The sequence below is a fragment of the Danio rerio genome, chromosome 16, assembly GCF_049306965.1.
Source record: "Danio rerio strain Tuebingen ecotype United States chromosome 16, GRCz12tu, whole genome shotgun sequence".
Lineage (NCBI taxonomy): Eukaryota > Metazoa > Chordata > Actinopteri > Cypriniformes > Danionidae > Danio > Danio rerio.
The window spans coordinates 16,411,106-16,423,449 of NC_133191.1; the positions used below are offsets into that span (position 1 = coordinate 16,411,106).

The 12,344-nt window shown below is 33.2% G+C and overlaps 1 protein-coding gene across 4 annotated transcripts in view; it reads right to left on the reverse strand.

Moving 5' to 3' along the window:
* The window catches only part of nbeal2 (neurobeachin-like 2), a 178,256-nt gene that overhangs the window by 13,336 nt on the left and 152,576 nt on the right, over positions 1-12,344 (reverse strand). For all 4 annotated transcript variants that reach the window (XM_073925966.1, XM_003200162.7, XM_073925967.1 and 1 more), the window contains 8 exons: positions 11,357-11,487; positions 11,164-11,273; positions 7,798-7,915; positions 7,620-7,717; positions 5,883-5,996; positions 5,661-5,747; positions 3,074-3,183; positions 2,480-2,652 (listed from right to left, as the gene is read on the reverse strand). In XM_073925966.1, coding sequence (XP_073782067.1) covers positions 2,480-2,652; positions 3,074-3,183; positions 5,661-5,747; positions 5,883-5,996; positions 7,620-7,717; positions 7,798-7,915; positions 11,164-11,273; positions 11,357-11,487 — 941 coding nt within the window. The remainder of the gene's footprint in view (positions 1-2,479; positions 2,653-3,073; positions 3,184-5,660; positions 5,748-5,882; positions 5,997-7,619; positions 7,718-7,797; positions 7,916-11,163; positions 11,274-11,356; positions 11,488-12,344) is intronic.

A 12,344-nucleotide genomic window follows, 5' to 3' on the forward strand; every position in this document is an offset into this window, starting at 1 on the left:
AGTCCTAGTGTAGCATTGCCTGTCTATCTGAGTATTACTGCTGACAAGTGTTGGAGGTGACGCATTACAACGCGAGCTACGTAATAATATTGCTTTTCCAAGTAACGAGTAAAGTAACATATAACTTTTAAAAACTAACTAATAATATTTGAGTTACTTTTAAAAAAATGTAATGACTTACTTTTATTTTAATTAGTTTACAAAAATATCTAGTTGAATTAAAATTAAAGTAGTCACAATGAATCACGCAGTCATTGACAGAATGAGTACATTATTTTGAACACATCAAGGAAAAGGAAAAGGGGATTGTGTCAATGATATTACAAATAGAACAAAAGTGGCAAACACTTAATCTGTATATATATACGGCATATACAGTATAGCTCTGGGGTCAGAAAGTTCTCAGTTAAAAATATAAATGTAGGTGCAGGTTATAGAGCGTGTTTATAATTGCAGAGCTTCTCTATTTAAAAAAATAAATAAAGAAAGAAAGAAAAGGTTCTGAAAGAGACCAAGCTTCAGCCAGGTAGTAAAAAGTAACGCAAAACTAACTTATAAGTAACATCACGTATTACTTACCATAAAAAGTAAATAAATAACAAAACTAGTTACTTTTTTGTGGAGTAACTCAATATTGAAATGCATTACTTTCAAAAGTAACTTTCCCCAACACTGCTGCTGACCATGGCCATCTGCTTAAATAACAAAGTGCACACATCTTGTAATGGCTACATGTAATTGCTCTATTTTGGGGAAAAAATATCATAATGATGATTATTTCAGTTATATTTAAATTTTTTAAAATAGTTATTTATGGAACTGAAGACCCACAGTTCAAAGTCTGGTTACAAAAAGGTCTCACCACATTACATGAATTGTTTGATGGAAATATTTTAATATCTTTTGACAAACTGACCAATAAATATAATATTCCGCAACAAGATTTTTTTCTCTACTTGCAACTAAGAGACTTTGTGAAAAAAAGACACTACAATACTCGAAAATCAGGACAATTCAGTTGTGGAAAGACAACTTTTTTCATACAGGGACAATTCCACAAGCTGTTTCTACAAAGTCCTTAAGGATTTTGTCTCTTTAAATACGGGCTCCTTGAAAGAGACATGGGAAAGGATATACAAATCAAATGATATACAAATCAAATCACAAATTTCCAAGAAGCCTGAAAAAATGCAATGTCCCTAAGTGTATGTAACAGAGTAAAAGCAATGCAACTGAATTTTCTACATCAAGCTCACATCTCTCCCTCACGGAGGCACAAGTTTAAAGAGGAGTTGTCACCAATGTGTCTGAAATGTAAAACTGAGGAAGGAGACCTTGTTCACTGTTTTTGGCTTTGCAGGGAAATTCAAAAGTTCTGGGCCATGATTGAACAAGAAATTAATGGAATTTTATCTATTAAAATTGGTTGTGACCCTAAGCAGATATTCGACTAGATTAATATGGACAAACATAAAAAAAAAAAAACACTTTGTAAGTTCCTGACAATTTGTGCAAGAAAACGTATTCTCCTGAACTGGATAACGGACAAAACTCCTACAAAGTCTTTATGGCACAGGGTAATACTTGAATATGTACCACTGGACGACTTAACTTGTGTCTCAAATGGCAAAGATGTTTTATTCCATGAGAGGTGGGATCCATTTTTGTTACATATGGGTTTAAACATAACCTTCATAATCATCAGAGGGATGATTTAACAATGTCAGATCTTGTGAAGGTTTGTGGTGCATGAATATCCAATATCGCTACTTTTATTAACGCCCCCCTTTTTTTAATACATTTTTTTTCTTTCCCTCCATGTTCTGTTCACTTGTTTGTTCCGTATTGCTTAAAAATTTATTAAAGACATTATTAAAAAAAAAAGTTGTTTATGAGTGGGCCATAAGACCTAACATTTTTTGATTGACTTTTTTCATTTAAAGGGGATGCATCAAATTTTGGGCCGCTGAAAATTATTGGCTGGAAATGTCTGTTTTTGTTTTTGACCTAAAGAGAAAAACTGAGGAAAATATGTTAATAACTTCACTGTCAATAACACTTTATTATTTTTTCAAAGTAAATTCCACTAAATTAGAAAAGTAAATAAAGTTTTTGAGTTAAAATTATAAGTCTTTAAAAATGTAATAAAGTGACTAACCAAAATAGTAAATAATTATATATAAAAAGAGTTGTTTCAGTTTTAAGCCAAGTGCACCCAGAAATGTCAGTTTCGGACAAGAATTTTCAATTCATTACATCGCTAGTAAACTATCCATTTAAAGCAATCCAGTAAAGCAGGTTGTACCTAATAGAGCGAATGCAATTTTCACCATCCATCTGAAGAGCTGTTTACTGACTGACCACAGATCAGTTTATTTAGGATAAATTTCAACAACTCCATCAAGCTCATTCCAAAGCCTACAACTGGCATCTCAACACTATTTTGAGTATGTGTGTGTAGCTCAGAGTCTTTTCTCACCTATGTGCCGGCAGATCCTGCCTACCAGCTTGGCCTTGCCTAACATAGTGACCCTCAGGCTGCAGTCCCAGTGCCCCCCGCTGAACAGCAGACGGCCGTCACTGGACACCACCAGCACCTGGGACCCCATCTCCACCCCTGGGGAGAACGGCCCGCTGAGGAACCGCTGGGTCCTAAAAACAGATCAAACAAAAGGTTAGTACCAACAAACGTGCAGGCAAGAACAGCAGGAGAACATTTTGAAATAGATGAATGCTGTGTTCAAGCATCAGAGGCGACACATGTAAGCAGACCGCTCATAAATAACTAGAATGGCTTGGCAAAACAAATGAGCTTTTACTACAAAGGACGCAATTTCGACTGAAAAACATTCAGCCAAACCACCAGAGCTTAATGTCAAAGAGCTGCTGTTTATATGCTGCTATAAAGGTTTTGATTATTTGTCCAAAAATCAATGTTGTCGCCATAAAAAAAAAACGATTTTTCTGCCAAAACAGAGCCTCTTGGCTTTTAAAATAATATGACATCACTGTGGATAGTTATGTCATCTGTTTCAACAACAAAAAAAAAGTATTTGTGCATGTTCACACTTACTTTGGGTTGCTGACAGAAGGGTCTCTGGTGAAGGTGAAGTAATTGGCTATGTTCTTGTCGTAGGGCAGCCAGCTATGAGTGCCTATCATTCCATTAGCACTCACTGTCACCTTAGCAAAACAGCACAAGAACCATTTAAAACACACTCAAGGCCTGACATCTACACCACAGGTGTAAACAGGCCCTTAGGCCTCGTTTAGACTAGTGCGTTTTAGTTTTAAAACGGCGTTTTAGAATGAAAACAATCCGCGTCAAGCATCTCCCGCTAGATCTAATCTCACTATGTTTGTTAAATGTGATATTTTATTCATCTTGTTGTCTCTGTCTAACGATATATTCCCCGACTTTGGTCTTTTTAATTATTATTTGTTCTCAGGTAACGTGTTTCGGCTGAGCGCAATTAGTTAATAATTAATGTAACCATGTACATTCTGTACATTGACTGATTGCTTGACTTTATGTCCTATAATGTATAAACTTAGAGTACGTTATACTTTTATAATGGCCATTATTGATTATTAAAAATGCTATTCAGCGAAAGAAAAATTAATGCGACTAAATATTAACTTCAATAAAAAAACGACGCTTGGAGTGAGAATGAATGTATAGTGAGATTAAAGACATTTCAATTGTTTTTCTTTTAAACTTGTTATACATCAATTAGTTTACTAAATTGATAATTAAAATGAAATACATTTCAGAAGGAACATGTAATACTGAAGACTGAAGTCTTTTTTTTAAATATGGTTTACACTTTGCTAGCATGGATTTTCTCACGTTTCATTTTCTTGTTTTTAGCATTAATTAAAGTTGCTAGCATTTTTACCATGTCATCACCTTAGAATTGTAAGGTTCTATCTGACATTTTTTCAAAATTGAGTTATTGACATATTCTTATTAAATGACAACTTATTTACATTATTGGATGTTTTTTTAATAAGTTGTTTGCATTTTAGGACTTTATATAAAAAAAAAAATGTTATGTTTGCTATATGGAATGCAAAAACTTTAAAGCTAATTATCTCAAAATCATTCAGAACGCAGATATAATTCCAAGGTGACGATGATTGCATGTTTTAACAAGATGCAGGCATTAATTTAAATGTTGATTTCCTTTTTTAACACAACATATTTTTAGCTGTTGCAGTTAATGTTTTAGCATAATTGCTGCTGGCATGTTTCACAGTTTGCTAGCATGAATTTGGTATCGTGTGTAATATGGATCACAACGCTAACATGAATTGACATTGCTTAACATGTTAAAAGCATTATTTACTTTCTTTTTACATTTTTTGAAGGAGTTTAATAACTTCATTTAAACTTTTCAATAAATGCATATGTACATTTTAAGTATAAAAACCAGTGATCTTTAACAAAACCTTGCTATTGATAAAAGATGGAAAAAATTATATAATCTTTTAAGTCATTACAATCAAACATTTACAGGGCAAATGTTGTTTATAATTGCTCAAAAACTATACTTTAAATGTAAAACCTTAACATTGCCACTGTGATGACAGACACTTAATGAGAAAAAGAAGAAAAAAAGAAAAAGAAAATTACTTAAAATTACTGTAATTATTTTTTTAAACTGAGTCACATTCTACATTAATGCATAAATATTAATATTTAATTCAGTTCCATTTTACTTTTAAAATGCTTTCTTAATCCTTTAACTGCCCCACCAACAACAACCAAAATTTTGGCCAAGCGCCGCTTCTGGTGTGCGACCTGCTTAACAGTCATTATTTAAAACAGTCAAAATATGGTTAACCATTAGGTAAAGGAAGCAGTTAAAAGGTTAATAAATTTTGCTTCAAGGTAGTTGTACTAGGATTACTGATTTCCAATGAAACATTCATTCATACATTTTCTTTTCGGCTTAGTCCCTTTATTAATCTGGGATCACCACAGCAAAATGAACCGTCAACTTATCCAGCATATATTTTACGCAGCAGATGCCCTTACAGCTGCAACCCATCACTGGAAATCATCCATACACACTTATTCATACTCATACACTACGGACAATTTAGCCTACCCAATTACTCTATACTGTATATCTTTCGACTGTGGGGGAAACTGGAGCACCCGGAGGAAACCCACGCGAACGAGGGAAGAACATGCAAACTACACACAGAAACGCTAACTGACCCAGCCGATCCTCAAACCAGCGACCTTCTTGCTGTGAGGCAACAGCACTACCTACTGCGCCACCGCGTCGCCCCCCAATGAAACAACCCAAATATTGCTATTCTAATAAAATGATTTTTAAAAACACTGTAAAATCTCATTATGTTATCGCGTCATATTATTGAGCATTCTATAGAAAGTGTTATGATAAATACGGCATCATTATACAATGTGTGAGTGCATTTGTACAATATTGTCAACTCAATTGTTTTTAAATGTTAAATTATTGTATTATTTTAAACATGGCATAAAATGAGCCTATGGTCCAAATTTTACATCTCTTTAAAGCCACTGTATTAGCATTTGTTTACACAATACAAATCCAGGACTATGTGCTTGTTTTTGATCCCTCTCAAGCAATACACAAGAGAATCCATCCGTTAAATAATCCTACCAGTATGTCAGAGCCTGGGATGATAAAGGAGCGGGTTTGATTTCTGGGCACCACAGCTTGCACTAATGCCAGGCCATCACTCACCACCTACAAGAAAAACATCAAAACTCATTGCAAAACAGATCACAAACTCATTCACAGAGAAACTTCATACATCAAACCATTACAGATACACTGTTCATTATACAATTCAAATAAAAATATTGAGAAACGTAGATTTACCTCCTTGAAAGATCTGAGTTTACTGAGCTGATCAAAGAGGTTTGGTGGCAGTATGTCGAGACGGGCCGCACGCCTGAATGCGTTCTCTGCTGACATACGTGGAGGATGAGGCTCCTGGATAATACAAAGAGAGTTCATTGAGGCTATATTATCTACAATACTGTAGATTGTTCACTGGAAATCCATATAAAACTATAACGGTTTCATGAAAAACAAATATGTAATGTAATATAATATACTGTAATGCGTATTTATGTATAAAAAAATCCAAAGTGCTTCACAATCATGAGGGAGGTCTCTCCACACCACCACCAGTGTGCAGCATCCACTTGGATGATGCGACGGAAGCCACAGGACAACGTTGCCAGTGCGCTCACCACACACCAGCTATTGGTTGAATAAAGTGACAGTGATAGAGCCAATTTGGTGGATGGGGATGGCCAAGGTAAGGGCCGATGGAGAGATTTTGGCCAGGACACCAGGGTTACACCCCTACTCCTTAAAAGAGGTGGCATGGGATTTTTAATGACCACAGAGAGCCAGGACCTCGGTTTTACTTCTCATCCGAAAGATGGAAATGACAAATCAGAAATATCAGAATATCAGAATTATGAGAAATGACAAAAGCACAAAGAAATTACTAGACAATAAAACAAAGTAAACCACCACAAAAATAAAACAAAAAATATCACAAAAAATAAGATGAAAATAGCAAGAAAGAGATAAAATTATTAAACAGTATTATTTAGCATGTTGCTGACATGTCTACACTTTTGCTAACATGAACTAATGTTTTTAATTAATTTTGTTAGCACTTTTGTAGTATAAATTGACAAGTTTTGGCATTTAAACATATTGTTAGCATGAATTAAGGTGGCTAGTTTTATACCATTTTTATGCTAGAATTAATTAACATGTTGATCGTAATTATGGTAACATTCTTAATATGGATCACATTGCTAACATTTATTCACATGTTAGCATTTTTAACATGTTACATGTAAGAATTACCTTGTTAGTAGCATACTTTGGCAGACTGAGTGGATTTTTAACACATTGTTAACATAGTTTAGCTTTTGCTAGCACATTTTAATGTTATTTTTAAACACTTCCCTAAATTAGCATGTCATCACTAGTTAACACGTTGCATGTTTAACATATTGTTAGCAAGGCCAAAACGTTTCTATAATCAATTTGCTTCTTGCTAACGGTTATCATGTTACAAGCAAGTTTTAGCACTATGGCTCATGAATTAATGGAATGATAAATGTCTTGCTAACATGTTATTGTGTTATATGTGTTGCTAGCACAATTTAACACATTAGCAAGTCTTGCCAAGCTGTTAGATTGGTAAGACTTGTTTTTTGGTAGATGCAAGCTAGATAAAAAAAAACTGGTTAATCTCACTGTGAGATTTAAATTTTTATTTTTTTATTAATTTTTTTTTAAAACTCTAACAAGTCTAAAGGACATTTTTATTGCCTAAATCTGATCAATTACAATAAAATCAGCACACAAAGTCTTGAAGGTCTGAAACATGTTTTGTGGTGATAACTTGAAAGCTAAGTGTAAAGAAATCTGTTCCAAGAAATCTGTACCTGTAACAAGAAATAGAAAATGACAACAAAGATATTCTGACCTTCTTAAGCCAATAAAACATTACTATCCAGACTTGGGAGGTCAAGTAATATAAGGCTTATGATAACTAGAGATGGAAACATCTGTCTGAAGTCTTACCTTTAAAAGCTGACAGGGTGTTTGGCCAAAGTTGCTGATAATGCCTTCCAGGGCTTTGCGCTCAGTCTCATTAGCAATGGCATCCAGATCGACTGCACCTGACGGCCAAAAAACACACCAATCAGTCATATTTTCCATTCAGGAAACAGCTAATGTGAACTCATAAGAGGTCTCTTACCCTCATAAGTGCAGTAGTAGAAGACATTAAGAGCCTCCACTGCTTCAGGTCCCCGTTGCTTATATCCGAATATGAGATCGATCCATTCATGCAGGTGAGCAGACACATGTTCACTCTCCTTTAAACATACATATACACAAGAAAAGTGCTTATTAGGTGGAAAACAAGAGAATATTTATAACAATATCATCCATGGCAAAAAATTTTCTCCATTGGTAGCCTACATTATATATTATATATCACATTCACAATTCTGAGATTTTTAACTCGTGATTCAGCCCTTTTCTAGTAATTTTGAGTTCACAGCTCACAATTCTGACTTTTCCCCCTCACAATGAGTTATAAAAGATTCAATCAATAATAAAACTGTTCTCACTATTAACTCACCCTCACCTTTTTCATTGGTTGAACACTAAAGAGGTTTTGAAGAAAGCTGGAAACCTTTAACCACTGATTCCATAGTTTTTGTTTGTCTTACTATGGAAATCAGTGGTTAGAGGTTGTCAGCTTTCTTCAAAACCTCTTCTTTCATGTTCAACAGATGAAACAAGTAAAATGTGAGTAAATGATGACAGAAAGTTCATTTTGGTTGAACAATCCCTTCAGTTTTTTTCCTTCTTGGAATTACAACTCTGCTCCACACAAAGCTGCAAATTTATGGGCTTTTATGTAACTTTGACTATAGTACTTACAAGTAAGTTTGTCACATTTTAAATTTAACATTCATGTAAGTTTAAAAGTTGAAATTGTGATACACAAAGTGGCAATTCTGAGGAGACAAAAATTTAATTTAGCTGTTAATTTGCAGCTACATGTTAGCTGTTTCTTCTTGAATTTTAAAATCCATTTATAGTATACATATTTGTACTACATTTCAGATTTTTTTCTGCAGTTTCAAGCTTTTATTCCACAATTTATCCTTTCCGACTTTTTATCTCACAATTATTTGTTTATTAAATAGCAATTATTTGCTATATATATATATATATATATATATATATATATATATATATATATATATATATATATATATATATATCAGCTCTGACATTGTTCTCAGAATTCAGAGTAAACATCTCAGGATTCTGACTGTTTTATTTCAGACTTGTGACTTTATTTCCTGTAATTGTGAGTTTTATTATCGTTCTTGCAATCTGACCTCTTTGTTTAATTCTAACTTTTTCCTTTAGGACTGTGAGGTATCAGGACTGGTACAATCATGCAATGTTTAGTTCATGATTTTGAGATACACCAGAAAATAAAAAAAGACTGAAATTTGAAGTAGAAAGTAAGGTTTGAAAAATGAAATACTTTATTTGCACTCACGGCAGAGATATTGTTATACAACAAAAATGCAGTGAAAATTTTAATATTGATCTTGTGACTTTGTCTTAACACACTGCATTGAATAATTAGTGAACCAATTTCCCATTCTCACTAAATGTTTCTCAAATGTTGTTTAGGTCCATTTGCAATGTCTGAGTCAAAGTAGCCATCAAAAAAGTTTAACCTAACTGATTTTGAAAAAAATAAGCAACAATTTCCAAACAAAAAGATCTGAGATAAAAGGAACATACAAAATTATTTATTTTTAAAATTTAAGATTAATGATTTAGTTCAATTTAAAATGGTACAAGTTTTGTTTAAGGCTAGGAATAAATAGCTTCTGAAAAGCATACAAAGATTTTTTGTAGAAAGACAAGATTGATATAATAGAAAAAAAGAACAATATTTTAATAAGGACAACTTTGAAAAGTTTGAGTAAGTCTATATGTGGGGTGAAATTATGCAATAGTCTGGAAAAGATTTTAACAATGTCTAAATAGCAATCAGTTCAAAAAGTAGAATAAAAATATTTTTTAAAGGAATATGTTGATTGTTACATCCCTTGGATGTATTTATTTATTTATTATTTATTTGTGTGTTTACTGCCCATTGGGAGTGGTTATGTTGTGTGTTTTTCTGTTACTTTCACGGTGTCTCTCTGCCTGCTCACTAGGTAGAGCTGATTGGGCCCAGGTGGTGCTCATCAATGGAGCGTGTTGCAGTAATGCGCTGCTACAAAAGAGCAGTGCATCTCAAACTAAGCAGAGGTTCACTTCTCCCCTGCTCCAGACTCGTGATTGTTGTGGGTGTTGATCTGGTTGTTTGTAAAAAGGAGTTAATGGGCTAGTGAGTTCAATTTTAGTTTCTGTGTTTTGAGAAACTTGCTTGTTTCTGCGTTGTGTAATTTTACAGGCAGTGTGTCTGTTTTCTGAGTTATTATTTAAATACATATATTCTTTTGTGTGTGGTACGTAAAAGGTAATTGTATTGTTTCTTTGTCTGACTTTTTGATTTAAAAATTGAAGCTGGAGGGAGAGGGTGCCATTTTTATTTTTGAAATTGTTTGACTGTGTTTATTGATAGTAAGGGAGTTGAGGAAAGCCTGTGTTGTTTCATTTCTTTTCTTTTAACTGAAATTAGGTTATTTAGTACTCCTCCTGAGCTAGACCTGTTTTGTTTGTTGTTTTGGTTAATCTTTCTCCTGAGATTTTATGCTTCATTTATTGTTTATTTATTTAAGAACCAAATAATAAAATAATTTAAGTTTACTCTTGTGGTTGTTTCACATTTCTGAGGCAGGATTGAAGTGTTCCCTCAAAATTTGATTATTTAATTTATACACAATTCATTAATTTGGTCTTCTTTTTTTTTCTCAAATTCTAAATTTAAATTTTCTTTGTTATTTTCCTTCCCCAACCCTAGACCAAAAAGGGGAAGGGACGTAACATGATGAATAGAGGTGACTATAAAAAAGAACAAAATGAGCAATGTATTGTGAAAATTCAGTCAGTGGTTGTTTGTAGTACCATGCAGATTCTGGGCCTGTGTTATAATAAGGAAAATGTACAAACGGTGAATTGAATATACAATATGTAAAAGGCGTAAAAAGGATGAAATAATTTTAATGTAAAGTGACAGTCGAACGATGGGGAATGGTGTGGAAACAGGCTGGGGAAAAGAACTGTTTTTTGAGCTGATTAAATTAATTTGTCATTCTAAGTGCATATGGATTAGTGAATTATTTTATTTATTAAGATAAACTGTATATTGTTTGACAAATTGTTTTAAGTATGATATTCTAAATATTCTAAAACATACATAAAAATAATAAAATAGGATGCAACTCATCTATTATCTACAGATAAAAAGAGCTACAGTGGTTTCCCTAGTTGCAACGACTTTCATTTTTGTCTGAGATGGATCCTCACCCCCACATTAAAAATTTGATTTATTCACAAATTATTTAAGCAATATTTCATTTTTTTTCAACTATGTATGGAATCATAGTTAGTGAGTATTGTCATTGTGTGGTTTGCTCACCAAGGCTTTACGGTGTTTCCTGATGAAGTCTTCCCGTGAAGATGCCCAAGGTGGAAGCAACACATTATTGACCTTCTCCTGACTTATTTGCAGGCATCCCAGATCAAAACCTGCACACATGACATTGTATAATTCAAAATTCATTGAAAACATTCCAGACCCAGTGTGATTTCCATCAGAGAAACACACAAACCGTTCATGTTCTCCAGGAATTCTGGGAAGTAGAAGAATTCTGGTATGAGCTCCTTCACATCTGCTGGACTCTCCATCCGTGCCTGCCATGCTGCTGCTATTGAATGAAACTGCCTATCAGCACAGTCAAACCTAAAACACAAACACACACACACACAATCACTAATTAAAAAAGAGCCCTGATATATGACAATGCACATGATTGCCTACAAAACCATTAACAAACAACACTGCAACCTAGTGGCCAATAACAGAGGGTTACAACAAACACGCCATTTAATTATGACGTTAATTATTGTATTGATTGGGTCAAAGATGATTTTTTTGTGTGTGTGTATAAGGTTTCATTTTAAAGGATTTTATCAGCACAGAATAAAACTTAAGTTAAACTAAAATAAAAAAATGTGGATGAAATAATGTTTCTTCATTCATAGCAAACAATAAATTATTCTGACCTGCACTTATATAATAATATATATTAGGTAATAATACCTGATTATGTAATGTGTAAAACTTTTACATTTATGTAACAATGTTTTCTAAAACATTTACAGTCTTTTAAAATGATTAAAATGGTCTTTCTGTTAACTAAAAGTAATTTAAAAAGATTTAACTAAAAACAAAAAGTGTTCAAGTGTATAACATTTTTATTGTTTTTATATTTGAACACCTCTTATCATTTCAAACTAATAATATTGAGTGCCAAAAACACAAATAAATAATACTTTAACATCCGCTGCCAGAGGTAATGAACCCATCAATAATTTTAAACTTTAATTTAGAGAAACCTGGATAACTCAAGGAAGCCATCAGTTACAACTATAGATTTGTATCCATATCGCCACAACATATCTAGATTATTCACAATTCATGTATACTTCATTTTAATATTAAAGACATAATAACCTAGTTTGACTTATCAATACAGGAATATGTAGAGGTATCCTTTCAACACTCACCACTAGGTTCCTACTGTTATGATTAGAAAT